The 19,496-nt window shown below is 39.1% G+C and overlaps 1 protein-coding gene across 7 annotated transcripts in view; it reads left to right on the forward strand.

The window, feature by feature from the left end:
- The window catches only part of bbx (BBX high mobility group box domain containing), a 35,487-nt gene extending 20,831 nt beyond the window's left edge, over positions 1-14,656 (forward strand). For 3 of the 7 annotated variants that reach the window (XM_086098315.1, XM_086098318.1, XM_086098316.1), the window contains 7 exons: positions 13-742; positions 829-961; positions 1,595-1,740; positions 2,985-3,059; positions 5,498-5,689; positions 10,421-10,607; positions 11,792-14,656. In XM_086098315.1, the coding sequence (XP_085954441.1) occupies positions 13-742; positions 829-961; positions 1,595-1,740; positions 2,985-3,059; positions 5,498-5,689; positions 10,421-10,607; positions 11,792-11,870 (1,542 nt within the window). In that variant the 3' untranslated portion in view covers positions 11,871-14,656. The remainder of the gene's footprint in view (positions 1-12; positions 743-828; positions 962-1,594; positions 1,741-2,984; positions 3,060-5,497; positions 5,690-10,420; positions 10,608-11,791) is intronic. The other 4 variants (XM_086098317.1, XM_086098320.1, XM_086098319.1 and 1 more) reach the window with 4 other exon arrangements.
- Positions 14,657-19,496: the final 4,840 nt, after the last annotated feature.

Genomic DNA, 19,496 nt, shown 5'->3' on the forward strand with positions numbered 1-19,496 from the left:
GTTTCTGTTCAGATGTGTTTAGCAACTGAAGCTGAGAAGACGGACACAGTCGTATCTCAGCATGGAACAAGCTTGTCATCAGCCTCTCTCCAAAAAACTACAGCAAATAGTCTTCAGGTTAAAGAGACCTTGGACAGCGTTGGTTGCCCTCTCACGTCTAATACAGTTTTACCATCACCCTCCTCAGTCACTTTGACTGAGACAATTTCCTTGGAATTTGACAGCCAAAATCAATATGTCAAAAAGAACAAGACAAACAAGGAGTTCATGTTAAATGACATTGACGAAACCCTACATTCTTCAAAGAAATTCTTAAAAAATCTTAACCCTGCAGAATCAACTGTTGGTGTTATCTTTGGAATTGAGACAGTGGCTGAAAGTGTCTGGAAGGATTCAGAGAAGCCAGAGATAAAAATCCAATATGTTTCAGGTGATAAGTCTTGTCTACCCAAAAAGAAGACTAAGCCTAAAGTTGAGACTTCTGTTAAAGTCAAAGAACTGGTTGATGATAGTGGCAAATATATGCAGCACAGTGTCTCTAAGGTGGAAATAAACGAAGAGATGAGCCCTCTGACAGAAATAGAGGAAACAAGTATAGAAAGCAAGGAATTTCAAGACAACATGGAGTCCAATACAGAGATCCGTGGTGCAAGGAAATCTGAGAGGAGCTGTAAAGGAGCCTTGTACAAGACCCTTGTTTCTGAAGGAATGCTGACCTCATTGAGAGCCAATATTGACCGTGGTACTTGTTGTTTGACTATTACATATCCAAAGTGTTCTCAATTAGTCGAGGGAGCAAAGTTGATAATATGCTGGTCTTGTCTTTAGGTAAAAGAGGTGTCTTTCGTTCTTCTGATCATGAAGCAAACTGGGGCGAGGATAGCTGGACAATATCCCAAATGGCATCTAATAACAACAAGAGGCTAAAAAAGTCCAAGTCCAAAGATGATTCGTCACAAGGGTGAGTCACAGCGCTCTATTTTTTGGGTTATGTTTGAGAAGCCCACGGAGCGGTGAACGTGCGTGAGTGTTTGCAAGAGTAGCGGACATTGATTTGCCAGACTTTTGCCAACAGTTTTCATGGTCGCCAACAGTTATCCTTGTCACAAGAAAACCATTAAAACTGTTGGCGAACGTTTGGGACCTTGCACAAACCCTGACGAGAAATCAACATTTGCTTCTGTCGCAAACACCGGCAAACCTTAGGTGCTAAGTGGGATACAGGCTTTTGTGATAACCAAACTTGATAATAAAATTATAAAGTCAAGCAAAGTAGAAGCAGCAAAGACTATTGTGAAAGCCACTCATCAGTTGCTATCCTGTAAAATATCTCACCACCGAATCGTACAGAAATTACAATTCATGTTGCTTTGAGTACTGTATTTCTATTTACCGGTAAATTAATGACTTAAGCAGAAAGTCATTGGCATTTTAGTAATAGTCAATAAATCACATTATTTTTAGTGCACCACAAAAATGTGCTTGAATGTATGTGTCTCATGTACTCTTCACTCTGCCAGTTACTTGTTACTGCATTTCCCTTTAGTTATATGATCATTGGTCTATAATGGTAACACTTATCTCAACCCAACAGAAAGCTCGAAGAAGAGTTTGAAAAAAAGTTTAACAGCCTTCCACAGTATAGTCCAACAACATTTGATAAGAAGGGGGCTTCCGTCATAAAGAGAAAGAAAACTGATTGTTCTTCTGCCCATGAGGAGAACTCCAAAACAGGCAAAGGTGAGGACAAAACATCATGAATATAAACATAGCTGTTCTTCCAACTCATGCTGCACATGCAGAGCTTCACTTTTTTTTTTTTTTTAGGAGCACAGTTAAGCAATGTAGTAACTGTTATTGGTGAATACTTCGACAATAAATGCAGAAACTACAAAGTTTTAATTCACAAGTTTTGACACAACAGACACGATATAGCTGGTGTCAAGCCGAATCCCCCTATGTCACAATTTGGTAAAAATAATATTTTTTCACAAATCTATACTTTTGGTCAGTCCTAACGTGTGGTTCTTATTTTTGCAAATTCTCAAGTGTTGAAAATGGTTTGCTCTCATTGACGATGCAATGTTAATGGTTGAACAAAAATTACGGTTTTAGGGTCTCCTGAAGGTGATGATTTTGGATGTATGAGGTTTCTGCTCGACGCCAGCGGTATACAAGTTATACTGATTGAATTAAAAATGTAAACTTAATTCTTAGCAATGCGGGTATTGTTATGTGTATTAGCAGAATTTGCAATTATGGCAACCAATTCAGGGTGTACCCCGATGACGGAACTTGTGCGGAATAAGCGGTTTGCAAAATGGATGGATGAATGAATGTCACTCTGAAATACCTCAGCCAGATTGTACTCATACAGCCAGTGGCTAGTTCAGTGGTTCTCAACCTGGGTTTGATCGAACCCCAGGGGTTCAGTGAGTCAGTATCAGGGGTTCGGTGAGTCAGTTTTAGGGGTTCGGCGGAGGTAAAGAGTAGGACACACACCCGACTCATGATTCCTGATGATACACCCCGCTTGGCCATCATTGAGAACCGGACGTTGACGTCATGCGTTCCCCCAAAAAATGGGCGTTAGCACAGCCATTTTAGCAGCATAGAAAACACGTGTGCCACTTTGATTTTCAGGGAATCAGATGACATTGATATTTGCGTTATTAATGTTTATACACACTGTCTAATTGAATGGAGGACAATGAATTTTCAGTGGTATGTTGCATTAAAGTTGTGTGTTAACTTGACTAAGCTGTTTATTTGTAAGTCTACTTACAGTATGTGCGCCCTACGGCCACTGTGCTCCTAGTAAAAAAAAATAAAAAATAAAAATTTAAGTTTGGAGGTCTTGAGCCTTCCATATACATGGCTCAGCCTTTAAGGGCATGTTTTCCACCATCATGTCATTTATGCTTTGTGAGCTCCGTAACATGGCATGTCCATGCTCATTTTTGTTTGTATTTTTTCTGTAATAGGACCATCTCCATCACAGAAAAAGACTTCATTCCACAAGATTGTTAGGAAGCACAAATACTTAAAGGAGAAACCAGGTGCAGTAGTAAATTGTGATCTAGAATCTTAATAAGTTTGTGTTTTAGCAGGGATATCAACATCAAGAAACTAACCAAATTTTAGTAGGATAATTTACAGGTTATTTTTACATTTTCAAATGGTTAGTTAACACAAAAATACTTTAAAGATAGCTAACAGTAGTCATAGATATGACCAGGGGTGCACATAAAAATCTTGGTTTGGTTTTCAAATGAGCATCAGAGGTTGTTGTTTGGTGCTCATTTATTGTTTGGTGCTATTTTTTTCACTGCCCCACCGACCTCGTGGATGAACGTAGATTTGGGCGCATCTGGGAAAGTATGCTCGTCCACAGTCTCTGCAGCCTTTAGAAAGTCAGTTTAAAATGTCAAGTATGTGCTGCTTTTATTTTTATGTGTCAGCAGTGCAAGCGAACAAGATCAACAACTTTGCTTCAGTGTTGTCAACGTGAATTTATTGGCGCTGTATTCTTTGAATTCTCAGACTGTTCGAGAAGCTATTTAAAAAAAAATTATAGCGGCAATTGTTTCTCGTGTTAGAAGCAATCTCTTAAGACCTAGATACACCAATCCGACGTCTGCCAAATGTGACAGACACCTACCCGCTGTGGCGTCGGCCCAGACGTCGGCACGTAGTGTAGAAAAATGACGTAAATACACAGCGCACCGACCCCGTATTACGTACCTTTAGCGCATGCACGAGAAGTAATTCCCCTCCGTACCATCGGCGGCAGTAATCATTATTCCTTAAGGCAACCGGAAACCTCTTTACTAGGGCGGGATATAAAAGTAAACAAAATGCATACTGGTTACTTTTACTAATTACAAACAGTTGCTATACCTCTCAAGGATAGAAGTAAATCATACCTGCTATATCCAGTCGCGTCCCATGTCATGCCATAGTTTGGCTTTCATACCTTTGTCGGCATACCCTTTAATGGTAATATTGTAACGTCTTGCAAGAACGCCACCAGCAAACGTTGGTTGGGATGTCACCCTTTTATTTATCTTAACAAACTCTACTGTTGGTCATAGCCGACGCCGGAAAATGTTATACAACTCATGAGGGGCTAGCAGAAAAGCCAAGAACACACGGAACCAACCCGCACGTAACGTCCCTCAACATCCCACGAGATCTGTGTTGCGTTTACTAACAGTTGGACATAAGAGTGCTAAACAGAAATGGCAACACTGGAACACACAACTCACTTAGTTCGTTACAATATCATACAACAACGCCGGTCACTCTTGAACCAAAGAGACAAAATCATCTTCTCGATCTTCTGTCCAGACAGACATTTTATATTCAAATGTGGAGGGTACAGCAGGGTGATGATGCGCAAAGTGAGCGGGAAAAAAATGGTCCAGGCTTTCCATCAATGCTGTTTACCTGGGTTCATCACTTCTTCTTCTTGCCCCGTGCGCTGATTCGCTAGCTAGCCAATCACAGTGATCAAATGCCCCGTCGCCCGACGCCGATTCAACATGTCGATTTAGCTGGAATCCCCCAACGTATTCCAACTCGATCCAAAATTGTTTTTATTTACCGTTTTTATATGCCGTCGGCCCAACGCTGTCCGACTCCCGACGTTGGATTGGTCATCTAGGCCTTTATTTCCTGTATAGTGGAAGGAAAAGAGGAATTTGCCCTAATGATATGTCATAATCTGGGAGAATATCAGATCACTTAAAGAATATATTTAAGAAATATAGACACTGTGGACATGTTTTGTGTAAATGTTGATTGAATAGTAACTTTATTTTAATATGTAGAGATCATTAAAGTTGATTTACTATAGTAGACAGCGGTCCAGTTACGCACCTTCCTGTGATGACGTATTTTGAAAGACTGTCTACGCTGCAGGTAAACGAGATGGAGACGATCGCCCCTTCGGTGTCGTCCCCGCATTCTACTGCTCTTCCACAGCCTTTACTGCTCAAGTCTCACTAGCATGAGAGACGACAAAATCAAGCCGGCCACCATAACGGTTGTTCATATTATACAACGCGCTGGGATGCCAACTTCAAAATAAAAGCCTTTTAAGTAATAGCGTACGTAGACATTAATTCCGTAGTAGTCTTTTATTCTGAAGATAACCCAATGAAGCAATCCTTGTGGTGGTTAGCTTGACTTCGATTTTTTAACTATGAACTGCCTTGCACACCGTCATTGAGCTGAGCTGCAATAACAGTCATTTATAGCTGCGGTATTCTTGGAACGCTAAGTGGACTGAGACAATTGAATCTGGCGCAAGCATAACTATTGATAGTACGCATGCGCACCTGCGCACGGGTTTTGTGCACTCTTAGATATAACCTATATAATCTCCTTATCATAATTAACTAATTAATCCTTAGTTAAAACAAAATACTTCTGATTACTTTGTTTGTGTAAAGGTAAAATTGTGTAATGTTTTAATGAGACTTTTTTTCAACAGCAGTGGGACAGAGGGATTCCACCGTGTTTTCTGTTTCAAAAGCCAAATCATGTGTCACCAATGCCATTATTTGCCCAGATGTGCAAGGCACCACTAGTGTGGACATACTAGTTGGTAGCCAGAAGAGGAAGGCTAGGAAGACTAAGATCACACACTTGGTACGCATAGCTGGCAGTGCATCTCTGCTTGAGGGTAAGTATTATGGTCAGTCCGCTTAGCCATAACGCACATCGATGTACTGTACTGTATTAACTGTGTAATGTAACATACAGAATGCAGCTTCATTGAAGCTAGCACAGTTTTAACAGTGATGATGTGTGCATTAACTGGTAATGCATTTTTCAGTGGGGTGGCCAGGGTGACACAACATCTCACTACGGATTGTCCATAAGAGCACACACATGTACATGCACACTCATTCGCATGCTATGTTAACCCCCCTCTGTAACTGAGAAGTCATTGTATATCATACCATCCACAGTCAGGGTTTCATAAAATAAAATATACACATATCTAGAACCTTGCCCAACACACTCATGATACAAGCAGGAAAAGGTTTAAGTAAAAAGCAACATTTTGCTGATCTTAATCTCCTGGATAATGCCATTTTCTTTGCTATTGCTTTGCTTTTGTCAGCAGTCATACTGTACTTCTATATAGGCATCCTTTAGTCTCGGAAGACTATTGGGTTGCGTTCTAGGTGTTTATTCTTGTACAGCGTCGGGTGTATCTGGCCAGTTTGATGCAGGAATGACTGTCCCTGTTGCAGAGGACAAAGATGTAGTCTGACACCGGTTTGTCTGCAGCCCTTTTCGTTCTTGCCTCTTACTGCTGAGCAATTGTCTCTTAAAACTTAGAGAGGCCTTTCTGCACAGTCTGTCTCCAGGATGACCGTTAGGGGTTGTTCCTTCCCAGTTGTTCTGGTCAATGTCATGTCCCTCTTGCACATGTCTTTGAATTGAATTTGTGGCCTGCCTATTGTATGTTTTCCCTGCACAAGATCTTCGTAAAGTAGGTCTTGACTCTTTGGGGATTCCTCCGTTGTCCATGCACACGACATGGCCGAGCCAGCACATGCCTTTGTTTCAGCAGCATATACAAGCTGGTGCATTCTGCTCTTTTCAAGACAGTGTTGTTTGAGGCCTTGTCCTGCCAGTTGATGTTCAGGAGGTTTCATTGGCAACGCATGTTAAAAGAATTGAGCTTTTGCTCTTGTTGAGTCTAGGACTCTCTGCCATATGGGAGGGTGCTCACGACACACGGTCTGTGGATCTGGATCAGTCAGCTTGCTGTTGTCCTATGCTCTCTTTGTCAATCTGGTTATGCATGTTGCCCCCTTGCCAATTTGCTTGTTAAGCTCTGCTAAGTGGCAGGGTGTCCGAGATAGTGAGCCCAGGTATGCAAATTCATAGACAACATCCAGTGCATGATCATTGATGCTGATGACTGGGGGAGAGCTGAAATCCTTTCCCCTGACTTGTTTTCTTCAAGCTAATGGTAACCCTTTTATCTTGGCAGACCTCGCTTAAGTGAGTCATGAGCTGTTGTAGGTCTTCAGCTGAGTTGACGGTTACTGCAACATCAGCAAAGAGTCAACTAGGCTCCTTAGATAGACTTTAGTCTTAGCTCTTAATCTGGAGAGGGTGTATAGCTTTTCATCTGATCTGGTTCAGACATAGATACATTCAGATGCAGAATCAAAAGCATGTTTCTGCATCACAAGCAAATAAGATTCCAAGCAGGTTGGGAGGCAGGACAACCCTGTTTCACTCCACAAAGGCAGCTGACGTCGAACTGTAGAAGACGATGATGCCATTCATGTCTTCGTGGAAAGATCTGATGATGCTGAGAAGTTAGGGTGGATATCGTACAAAGAGGGGCTGCCTTTGCTCCTAACATTTCTCCTGAAGTTGTCTGAGGGAGAAGATCATGTCTGTAGTGGATCTGTTAACACAGAAACCACACTGCGATTCATGGTAAACTTGCCCCGCAAGTATTTGGAGCCTTATTAGTACTACTCTTGCAAAGGCTTTCCCAACGATGCTGAGGAGCGATATGCCGCAGCATTTATTGCAATTGCTTGTGTCACATTTGTTTTTGTATAGTGTAACAATATTAGCATCCCTCATGTCTTGTGGTACTTCACATTCACTCCAGCAGAGCGTTTCATGCATCTCGGTGATAAGTGTCACTTTGCAGCACTTTGGTATTTCAATGGAGGCCAGAGAGTCCAGGGTTGATATTCTGACACTCGGCGTCTTCTGTGACTACATTTTCCCTTGCAAATAGCTCAGTGAAAGGTCTACCCAGCGTTCCATCTGTTGTTCTCTGTTTTGAATCAAGTCGGCTGACTTGCTGGTCTTTTTGCCAAAGATGGACATAGCAGCATTATAGACAGCATCTCTTGTGTACCCATTGTTCTTGCATTTGCAGTGGGAGAGTCAGGGAGAGAATCCTCCAAGACAAGCCCAAACTCATCCACTTTTCTTTGATCACCTGTTTTGCTGGTGTCCATTCGAAGCCTATCCTCCTTTCTCGTATGGTGCAGTCTCTTTGCACGCAGCTTCACATTGCTGCACAATAAAGACTCATCAGTGTCACAGTCATTGCTCTTGTAGCTGCGAGTGATCTTGATGCTGGAAAGGTTTACATGTATGGTGAGGACCCAATCAAGTTGATGCCAGTGTGTGTCCAGGAAACTCTATGCCGAGTGTTGTAGTTGTTACTGACACACAACCCATGATGACAGCAGAGCGCTAGCAGGCACTGGCCATTCTTTTCCCAGTGCCTAACTGACCCATTGAGGTTATCAAAGAACGTGTTTTGCTTCTGCTGTGGATGCCAAAGTTGGCGCATTGGCACTTACTAGACTGACTGGTTCTGAGGATGTTTGGAGTCTAAGACACAAGATTTGCTCTGTTCCATCTACTGGTGAGGTTATGGACCTCAATCAGCTGTTAACTGCAAATCCCACGCCGTGTTCTGATGGTATTGCACCATCAGAACAGGATGAGCTATTTCTCCCTCATAGAGCCTGGTTTCTTGAAGGGTGACAATATCCATCTGCAGTCTGCTCAGATCTCTGTTGAGAACGGCTGTCTTGTGACCGTCATTGACCAATTTCAGTGTGGGAGTTTTGTTTTTGTATTGTTTTGCCTGGTGCATGGTTGCCAATCCACTTGTTGGTTTACACACTAAACCCCACGCACCCAGTGAGGCTTATAGACCGTGGCAGGGCAGCACCTTACTGGCTAGGAGCTTCCCAGTTTAAGGCAGCTTGTAGCTGCCCAGTGAAATGCAATGACCTCTCCCACTGCCAAAAGCAGCCTCTGGCATCCAACTATACTCCAATTGAGTATGCAAACTTGTTACCTGTAGACTGCTGCTACCCATGTTGTTTCAACACTGTGAAGCAACGCTGGAGTAACTTCTCCGGATGACAAAGTCTGGGTAAGTAAATATGGAGGGTGAGCTTGTAACCCATGCAGCACACCACCTCTTCACATCGCTGGAGTGGTCCATTGGAAACTCAAGCCCCGATACACATGAGAAGAATGTTGCTACATACAGCCTTGGACTGCCTTAGGGGCTCTGACTGGATTTTTTCTCAGGATTGACTCCTGAAGCCATTCCCATGGATGGGTGTGTCCGCAAGTCAGAGTTTTCCTTCTCTTAATGAGCTGTCCTCTCAGACTGAGCCTCATCTACCCAGCACACTGGTTTTCAGGCACCAGGTAACTCATCTTCGCCCCTTATCGGTATTAGCAGTTCCCCCGGGCTTGTATCTAAGCTGCATGAGCAGGCTAGGAACTGAACTTAGTTGTCAGTGGCTGTTAGAGATGTGCCATGAGCGGCATTTTGTAGACAATGGGATTATTGTCCTCATTGCTACCTCCTCTGCTATGACAACTTTCTATCTAATGCACTTATATTATTCATTAGTTAATAGAAAATTATTACCAACAGTCAAAACCGTTTTGCACACTGTGATCAATGGCTTATTTATTCAAATCACATATTAAAGGTACAATGCCACAAAGTCTCTTAATTCTTCACAATTCTGAATGTTTAACGTTTTTTTCATAGGTTTGTTCCTTCTTGTATTACGAATGTGTTGGGCAAGTTTGGCATATATGCGAAATGAAATGTGCATTTGTGTTTCATGAAACCATGACTGTGGAAGGTAGGATAAACAATGACCTCTCTGCCAATGAGCTTACTAACGTCTCTGTAATCTTTTGAAGACGTACTATGTTTTGTTTTCATAATATTGTTTAGTATGGCGAGACAACAAGCCTCAGTGTTAGCTAGAAAGTTGTTGCGGCTCCCCATTAAACACCAAATAGTGTATCTAAAAATACTGCTAACCACAAATACATTATCGCTTACCCGTCTGTGGTCAACCCGAGATAGTCAGGTAAATGCACTTGACTTTTTTTTTTCCTTAATTGGTGGTGCCACGGACGCAGTGGGATCCAACCATTTTTGGGTCGGGGTGGGAGTGAATTCTAAACACCATTTTTATACACACTATGGGCACACTGAAAGGAACATTTATAGTAAAGTTTGGAATTTAGTATTGATAGATTCATTGCCAGCATTAAGGGTGGCAAATGGGGTAGCAAGGCATTTGATAAAGTTGGCAGCCGCCACTCCTTTCCACCCTGTAAAACTGCCTGTGGATGGTCGAGCCAACCTTTCAATTTACGCTGCAGTTGCATCGGCAAATCTCAAAATTCCATTGGGTTTCTATCCACGCTTTGAAGAGGCAAGGTCCCGATCTGAGGATATTTCACTTTTTTTCCTTACTATTTCAAGTGTTTTTCATGTGGAAACTTTACTGTCACAGCTGATATTAGCATTGCAATGAATTAAGGAGGTCAGAGTTTTTTAAGATTATTTTGTTTTTGTCTTGTCTTTCAGAGGACAAAATTAGTGATCTGAACACGGTGCAGGAGAATATGCCATTACCCCAACTCACTTTATGCAATGAAAAAGGGTGCTACAGTGATTTCAGACCAGTGGAGGGGAGCACTGGAACACAGGAGCTACCTGCTTTCTTCAGTTTAGCTGCTCTTGCTGAAGTTGCAGCCATGGAAAACATTCACAGGTAGGGAGAATTTGTGCAATTTCATTCAAAACAAAAAATTTAAATGTGTTTACTAGCATTTTTGGGGGGTTGTCAGCTAGTGCAGTTTGAAAAATAAGTAATGGCTTACATTTTGTAAAAATTAGTAATATAAGTAACCATAACCTTAACTCATACACTGCCAGATGTTTCAGAGCAGCCAACCCCATTTTGCAAGAGAGTTAAAAAAATTCAAAAAAACATTATTTTTATGACAGGGTGTTATGTGATTATATACACACCAAATATGCCAAAATAAATAATATTTTATTTATTTATTTAGCAGTATCAGAGTGTGATGTATAGCAGAGAATTACTACCCATGCACTTTTGTGGTGAAAGCAATAGTCGCGCCAGCGTAGCAACAAGTCTAATCATCTTAATGGGGCAGTGGCTGTGTGACTAAGCACTTCAGACGCAGCATGGCCCATTTGAGCAAGTTCTGTCAGACATATAAATAAATCGCGACTTAGGGCTGTGCAATTAATCAAAATGTAATTGCGATTTCGATACGATTACAAAATGGGCATAATCATACAAAGACGATTATTAATACTACGGCTGCAACGGGTCCTTATTTTTGCCTCGGATACCCGCTGAGATTGCCGTAGTCAAGCTAACGGCAGTATGCATGACAGTACACGGGCCTAAGAGGGACCCAATTTCAAAATAAACCTTACTTTACCACATAGTATATGTAGATCAATGCATTGTAGCGCTTTTATTTTGAAGTTGTTTCCGAAAGCGTGTCCTCGCGGCTGACGACGTGCTCGTCTATTCAGAGTTTGTGATAGTGATGGGCATGAGAGTTCTTTTAAGTGAACTGAATCTTTAGAATCAGTTCATTAAAAAGAACCGTTCAAAAGATTCGTTCATCTAATCGTTCGTCTGCGCAACTATAACCGGTATATTTTTTATTTCTATCCAAATACCCGATTATTCGCTAGGATTTTCTGTAGGATATACGAATACCAAAATATTCAATAGCTGCAGCCCTAAAAATCGTTTTGAATAATTGTGATTTCAATTATTAACAAAATAATCACGATTATTATTTTTTTCATAATCGAGCAGCCCTATCACGACTCTGTTACGCCCCTGATGCGGCATTTACCGTAAATGCCGTTTGAAATGATCTGCTTTCATTTAAATTTGTCTCATTTCAGAGGCCAGAAAGGCTTGGCTGAGAGTCTGAAGAGAGAATTCGTCCAGACTCCTGTCCTCATCTCTTGTGCTGATCAGTGAAAGTCTGCTGATATTTATTTTTATTTTTTTATGGCAAGCCCTCGATGAAAGAAAACCCTGCCCTTGCCTTCTTTATCCTTATCCTGCTCTCCACAAATTTTCTTCGGCCCTGAAAGCCTTCCTTTGGAGATACGTAAAATGCCTTTTCTGAACTTCTCTTAACCCTTTAGATACGCTGTCGTTCAGTGTGTTGCTAACATTTAGAGGTTGTCAGGGTTTTATTTTACAGTGGTCTTTGTCAGGGTCATAAATTGCAATTTAAAACCAAACACAATGGGGGAAAAATCAAACAAAAATAATTATAACCATAAAATTGACCTTTCGTAAACCACGCCCCCAAACGACCAAGGTCTGTCAAGCTTGTATCCGCTCCATTGAAATACATTGTAAAATCAATCCACAAATTTTTTTTCTGCTTCAATAAAACCGTACCAGACAAAGTTCCAACAAGCTTTGGACCAACAAGCAAAATAATGAAGTGATGTGCCTATAGATTGTGTAAATCAAACATGAGGAATCCACGAAGTGGACTAATGTCTTCAGTGGATTACACAAAGTGGATGGCTTCACCCCCAACAAAATGTCTCCAAGATAAACAAGCATTCCTACGTTTGCTCTAAAGTAAAAGTCTGTAAGGTAGTTATAATGGGCTAAGCTAAAGCCATATCATTAAACTAGCAACCGAACGAGCTAAAAGTCAGGTTTTAGCTCTGTTATCAAATTCATTTTAGCTGTAGATGAAAGATTATGCACAAAACTGGACAGCGAAGTTATACTTAGGATCCGATGATTTAATATTGTATATTATCAGGATATCATTATCATCAGCCATTCATCGCCAAAATCGGCGATGGCTTCCCCATTTTCGGCGAGTTCTTTATGACGCGACGCCTCGTAAAAATACACAGATTACTTTGACTTGGACGGATCGATTGACATAAACCTGCTTCCGTCTGTGCTCGGTCTGTGTATTTTTATGAATCTTTGTGCCATATGTAGTAACTCACTAAGTTTATCTTGATCATTTTTATTAATGGTAGCAGGGTAACTTGACGTCCTCGTTGGTAGTTAACGCTGGGTCTCATACTAAGAGCTCTGTGATTTTTTTTTCGATTTACACGAAGTGAACGTAGCATCGTAACAAGCACTTAGAACTTATTTTGTTTTCATCTTTCACGTAGCATTTTTAGCATAAATTTGAATTTGAATGTATTAATTTGAAAGCGACATTGCACATTAAACAACATTATACAATGTAAATGTGCCCAAGTTAGCTAAGTCACGCTAATTTTAAAAAACAGCCTAAAATGAGAGTCATTAAAACCAATTTTGGGTGATTTGGAATGTACACGAGTGCATCTCCTGTACATTTAATAGTACTAAGTAATCTACCTCATTCAATGAGAGCAGTTTTGGCCCGACTTCAGCCACTGTTTCAGTTTGCAAGAGGATTAGGGCCAGTAAAGAGAAGAAGAAGAAAAAGTTTGGCAGTATTCTGACTTTATTCTCACAATTCTCACTTTATTCTATTCTGACTTTAATCTCAGAATTCTAACTTTCTAACTTTATTTTAATTTCAGAATTCTGACTTTAAAGTGATAATTCCGACTTTCTGATAGTCAGTGACTTTATTCTCAGAATTCTGACTTAAAAGCCAGAATTATAAGAATAATGTCAGAATCTTGCCAACCTTTTTTTTTGTCTTTACTGGCCCTAATCCTATTTTGTAATTTTGTTTCCCCTCAGAGTAAACAACTGTTCTGTTACAGAGAAAATAAAACACAATCAGTTTACACGTACATTTATTAAAAAATGTTAATTGTTTTGCGGGGTTAAAATATCCACGCTGAGAGAGAGACGTCATGGTTTACCTCGGACTTATCTTGAGACCTGTATGCTTTAGCCTCGATAATTGTGAAGTCTGCTTTTCTGCATATTTTAATATTGTGAATGTATCCTTCCACTGCATACTGTAGACCCTTTTGCCTCGATCGGGATGATCGGCTTGTATTGCTCCAAAAACACTCACTGACATGCTCTGCCTTGTATGTTCATTTACATTGTAAGTGCACAGAAGGATGTCAGACCAGGAAGCTCAACTTAGGGAGGCGGGGCTTTTGCGAAAGGTCAATAGGTGTCACCTTTTTCAACTCATCACCACACCCATAAGAAAATAAAGTGGGTGCAGCCATCACGTTCACTTCTAGTAGCTTTAACCTCAAATCCTGTTAACCAGGGTAAATGGTCACAAAGGATATTTGTTCCTTAGTTTTGTTCTATAATAAATGTACATGTACGTTTAATATGAAGAAACCATGCTTGAGTATTTGAAATGTTGCATTGTAGATATGTCTTATAGTATGTTTACCTACTATACTATACACACTAAGATGCTATGTTGCTAGAAAAAAGACTGAATGTTTTAAAGAGCAAACCTGCACAAACCCTTGTATTTGAACTATAGTTAATGATAGTTGAATGTGTTCCCCTCTCTTATCCATGGCTCATTGTTCCTGTCATTGAAGACAGCAGGCCAGCAAAATGAACATTTTGTGAAAGTGGTAATATAGCCTTAATCCTTCTGTTCACACCCGCTTTGTCATTCACCAGTTGCTTGCTCAGTCCATTGCAGTCTTTCATTTGGTCTTAGAATGTTTGAATGGTGAAATGCAGATTTCATCAATACTCAATATTACAGTTTGTATAGCACTTGGTTAGGCATTTGTGTGTAAGTTAGAATAAACATTGTTGGCCTGTTTATCAAATAAATCCCCATTTTGCTTTCACTAATCTTGAAAGGGTGATAGAATCCCAGTCAGACATTGTCCTCATGTTGCTGTCTCGTATCATCAGTGTCTTCAATTGCTGCCTGCAGCCAAACACTAACAGAATAGACCAGTAATGTGTTTAACCTGAAGTCGATTCTTGTTTCATGTTATCAGGAAAATGCATAGACCAGCTGCATCAAATAAGATAGGGCACACTATTGTACTCAAACATCAAATCTAATGGATCAAAAACTCATTTGCTCCCAAAAATGTATAAATATGTTCTATTATTTTTTTTTTTTTAAATCAAGTGCCCCAAAGATGTATGTATACGTTTTTTTATGTTTTTTTACGCTAGAGCATACAGAAGACTTTGAAGCAGCCTCTCAACTGCAAAGAATGGTTGAAGAAATGGTAGTTATTACACAAACGGCCAGTTGGTGGCAGCAGAGCATAGGAAATGAACCAGGGCCATGTTGAAAAAAACCTCAATTACTCAGAATTCTAAATAGAAAGGGATAGAAATATACTTTTTTTCTGATGAAAGAAGAGACTTTAATCTTTATTTTGGTAGGTTTCATGTTTTTATAGCAATAGAACACAATATTCTGTAAGCCTTGCAAAATCTGTCAAAATCCAGTAGGGGATTGTTTTAGTGAAAATGGCTGGGAGTGAATGAGTTAATATGATGTTCATATTTATTCCTGTCTGTCTATAGTTGTAATTAATGTCTGCAAAGTATGTAGACAATAATTGTACAGGATTTATATTTAATTTTCTTTGTTACTCTTGTCTTGTTTTCTGTGCCTTCCCTGATTCCCCCCATTACATTCTGCCCTGACATTTTGGGCATATATACACATGATATTAACTGTAAACGAGACAAATCAAGTAATGCAACTCAGAATTGTTGTCTTTCCAATAGTTGTTACAATCGCAGAGATTTCACGAGTTTATGGATTTCCTTACCTATGTTTAGGACTATATTTAATTGATCACCGTTTTTTATTTAGGCACATGCATATCCAAGACCAAAACTGCCAAAATTATGAATAATTAAAAAAGTTAATACATGACTAAATAAATATATAAATAAATAAAAACTGATGTAAAAATATAATAAAAAAATTATTAAAACATTTATATAAATGGAAATACAAATATATATCCATAAATAAATAATTAAAGTACAAATAAAAAAACAAGATTAAAAAAAAAACATAATTGTAAAAATAAATACAAAAAAATATATAAATATAATTAAATATTAATCAATAAATTATTTTATGCTGCAGGAGCTTAGGACCGCCCCCTCATTTGAATTACATTTCGACCTGACAGAGCATCTGCAGCATGAAATAAATGTGAGAGCAGAGCGTTTTTATTGATTGATTGATATTTAATTCTATTTATATATTTATTTTGATTTTGATTTTTTGAAAATTTTATTTATTTTATATATATATATAGTTTTTAATTTCCATTAATATATGTATTTTTTTTTATTTAATGTTTGAATTATATTATTTTATTTTCACTTTTATTAATTTAGTCATTTATTTGTCTTTTATTTTGGCAGTTTTGGTCCTCCATACATGCATACGTTTAACACTTATTTTTACTCTGTATTTATAACTACCAACTAATATGATATAGTTATTTGTTAGGAACTTGATTACTTTTTCCCAAGGTCAAATATACTTAAGACAAAAAAGGTCAAATTCAGTAATGATGAAAATATTTATACTTCCTTGCTTAGCAGTCAGGCACAGAAAATGCCACACTTGGAGAAAATAAGCTTGTCTTTTTCCTTCCTGATGTTTTTGACTCCTGAGTATTTCAACTCTTTTTACAAAAGTGCTTTTGGATGTTTGAACAGAAAAGGTCATGGAGAAATCATTATTCATGGGAATTTTCTCCTAAATCAGGTATTCTTACAACTTCAAAATGTATTCATGTCACCTAGACTGTAATAAGCAAGTGCCGTGCCTGCAGGCCATGACATCTCACATTCTAACAACAAGGTTCCCCATGGGTGAATGGGTTAATCATAATTTGTTTGTTTGAGATATTTTAACAAATAAAGCCATTCGATTTTGAGCTGTATTTTTGCAAATATGGAAGTTACATTTGTAATGCATTAGTGAAGTTATTTGCATAGAGAAAGTCTTCTGCAAAAATAGACATTTACATTTAGCATGTGCAATTATTGATAAATTGCCAAAGAAAAGGGAAGAGAATATTACAGTTGATTTTTTAAAACATGCAGTTGCAGTTTTTTTCCTTTCTAGATGATCACTTAACTAAGCACAGCTGTCAGATTCGAATGGGATTTTTTTTTAACACCACTGAATGCTTCTTCTAATGTAATATTTGCACATAATGACTCAAACCAAAATTCATAATTGTCGATTGAAGAAACCACTTTTCCCTACCCTGTAGAATTATGCATTTACCTACTTATTGAGAAAATAAGTTGACTTCCAGAAAATAGCCATAAACTGACCTGAAGTACTTCTATTAAGTCGGAATTCCTATATTAATTACATGAATTACTAGATTACCCTTTTGTGCTAGTACTGTCTTTTTCGAATGTAATAATTTTATACCTGTATTTTTCTAATTCAGTATTGATTGTACTGTAAACTATAAAGGTGTAGAAATTTGGTGGGGACTGACTTGCAGTGAGAAAGCTGATTAGCTAAGCAAAGATTTTGAAGCAAAGAGTTGAAAGTCCACCAGACATCATTGTATCATGATGTACATTCAGTAGAGCTTTTCCTGTTTTTTGATGTGTTTTCCTTGCAGTACACATTAAGTTGGTTCATATGGCAGGGACACGCCTGCAATGACATTTTTAAGTTTAAACATATTTATTGTTGTTTTTGTAAGATTTAGTCAAATAAAAAAAATATTGGATCTGTGGTAGAACATGCATTGATAAAACAGTGTATGGTCATATATTAGACTATAAACACTTTACTGGAATGTAGAAACATATATGTATATATTGATAGGTTATACCAGATCTGTACCTTTTAAATGTGTTGTTTCATCTACTTTATTGGTTTTCATCCTGACTATTTTTATTTTTTAAGATCAGTTGACAGTTCAGCCTTTCCTTACTTACCAATAACGTGCTTAGTGAGGATTCTCTCGGCCAATCGTCTCTCTTTGTACGCCATCTTACAACTCACATCGTAACACTGCTGATGCAATTCGTAGTCTTTTTACATTTTATGCTGGGAAAAAATATTTGCTTGCTTGAACACCTAATAAAATGGCACCTATTACACCTGTGTAAAGAGTTTTGTACTTTTCTCAATATGAATACATTACATGTTATATTGCACACAAACCCGTTGGCCTCCCTACATACCCACTCCACCCCGTCCCGGGACACCCGTGGTTCTTGACTGGGCTTGTCACGCCCACCCAACACCAACAACCTCCCCCTGTAAGTATGTTAGTTTTTTCCAGGTTTTTACTATGCCCCCCTCCCCGAACCCACCTTGAGCATACCTAGAAGTCAGGACCTTGTTGTTTTTCCCTCTCCTTCCTTTTCACACCTACTCGGGGCACTGTGGTAGCGAATCGACAGGCTTTTCCGTTGTCTCCCTCTGTTGGTTATTAACTACGTTTACATGCCGTCAATGTTTTGGTTAGGTCGCAAATTCCTGTTTTGAAAAGATTCTGAATAACCAATTTACGTGCATGAGTAGGCAGAGAAACATTTTTTGGGGGACAGGTTGTGCTTAAAGCCGTCCTATAATTTGCCCCAAAATATCTTTATAATAGCCTTTTTATTTGACAATTTATAACTCGAACATCTTCTAATTAGCAGATTAGCTGTTCACAATTGATACTCCTGCTAGCCTCTGGCCAATAGTTTTCAGACCGGATTCAGGTTTGAATTTCATGGCCTCGGTCTGCAGTTGTGACGTCATGTGCGCATTGTATACGTGAGAAGGAAGTGTACAGTTTCATTTTTCTGCCACAGGTGACAGTAGTGATTTGAAATTAAATTTTTTGCATTGGGCAACTTTATGCCAATTTCGTTGCTCTATACTCTTGTGCATGTGCAATGACAATGGGGTAAATGCCACAGAGGAGGAGGCGAGCTTTGTTTCCGGTTCCTGTTTGCGACGTGTGGGCCGCGTCCCAATGCTTGCGCTTGTGCCTTTGTGCCCCTTCGTTGCTCGTTGCCATCGACGGGTGTGAGTATGTAGTGTGTCTGTTTCAGTTTCCGAAGCATTTCAGAGAGCTGAGACACCCTGCGTGCTCCCGCCGATGGGCATGGTTGGGGTAGGGGTGCGAGTGTTGGAACGCGGCCAGCAGTGGCCGGAAAAGCCGCTGATGTGTGAAACACGGAAGTTGGAAGTCCGTGGCATCTACAACATAAAGATCCGGGGGGGGTAGGGGGGGTATTTTCTTTTTATATTGTTGTTCATTATACAGCACTTTGAATGCATGTTTATGTATGAAAAGTGCTATATAAATGTTTGTTTGATTGATCGATAATTCAACCAGTTATTAATGTAATGTTATCAGATGGGAAGGGCATGATAGGCTTCTCCTACTCTTTTTCATTCCTCTCACTTCCTCTCATTTCTGTCTTTCATTCCTATTTTATAAGTTTTGTTTTATTTCTAAAAAAATTAAGTTGCAGTCACAAGACTTTGTACTTACAGTTTTTAGATTCACACATTTAAACAAATCAAATAATATACAACGATTTTATTAACACAAAAATGTTTATTACGAATGCGAATGGTTAGTCTTACATCTTTTTTAATATAACAAAAGGATTGTTCAAATAAAGTTTAGTTGTTTTTAAATAACCACACTTCCGGTTTAC

The sequence above is a fragment of the Leptonotus elevatus genome, chromosome 16 (genome assembly GCF_054856555.1).
Source record: "Leptonotus elevatus isolate MCC_2025b chromosome 16, RoL_Lele_1.0, whole genome shotgun sequence".
Taxonomy (NCBI): domain Eukaryota; kingdom Metazoa; phylum Chordata; class Actinopteri; order Syngnathiformes; family Syngnathidae; genus Leptonotus; species Leptonotus elevatus.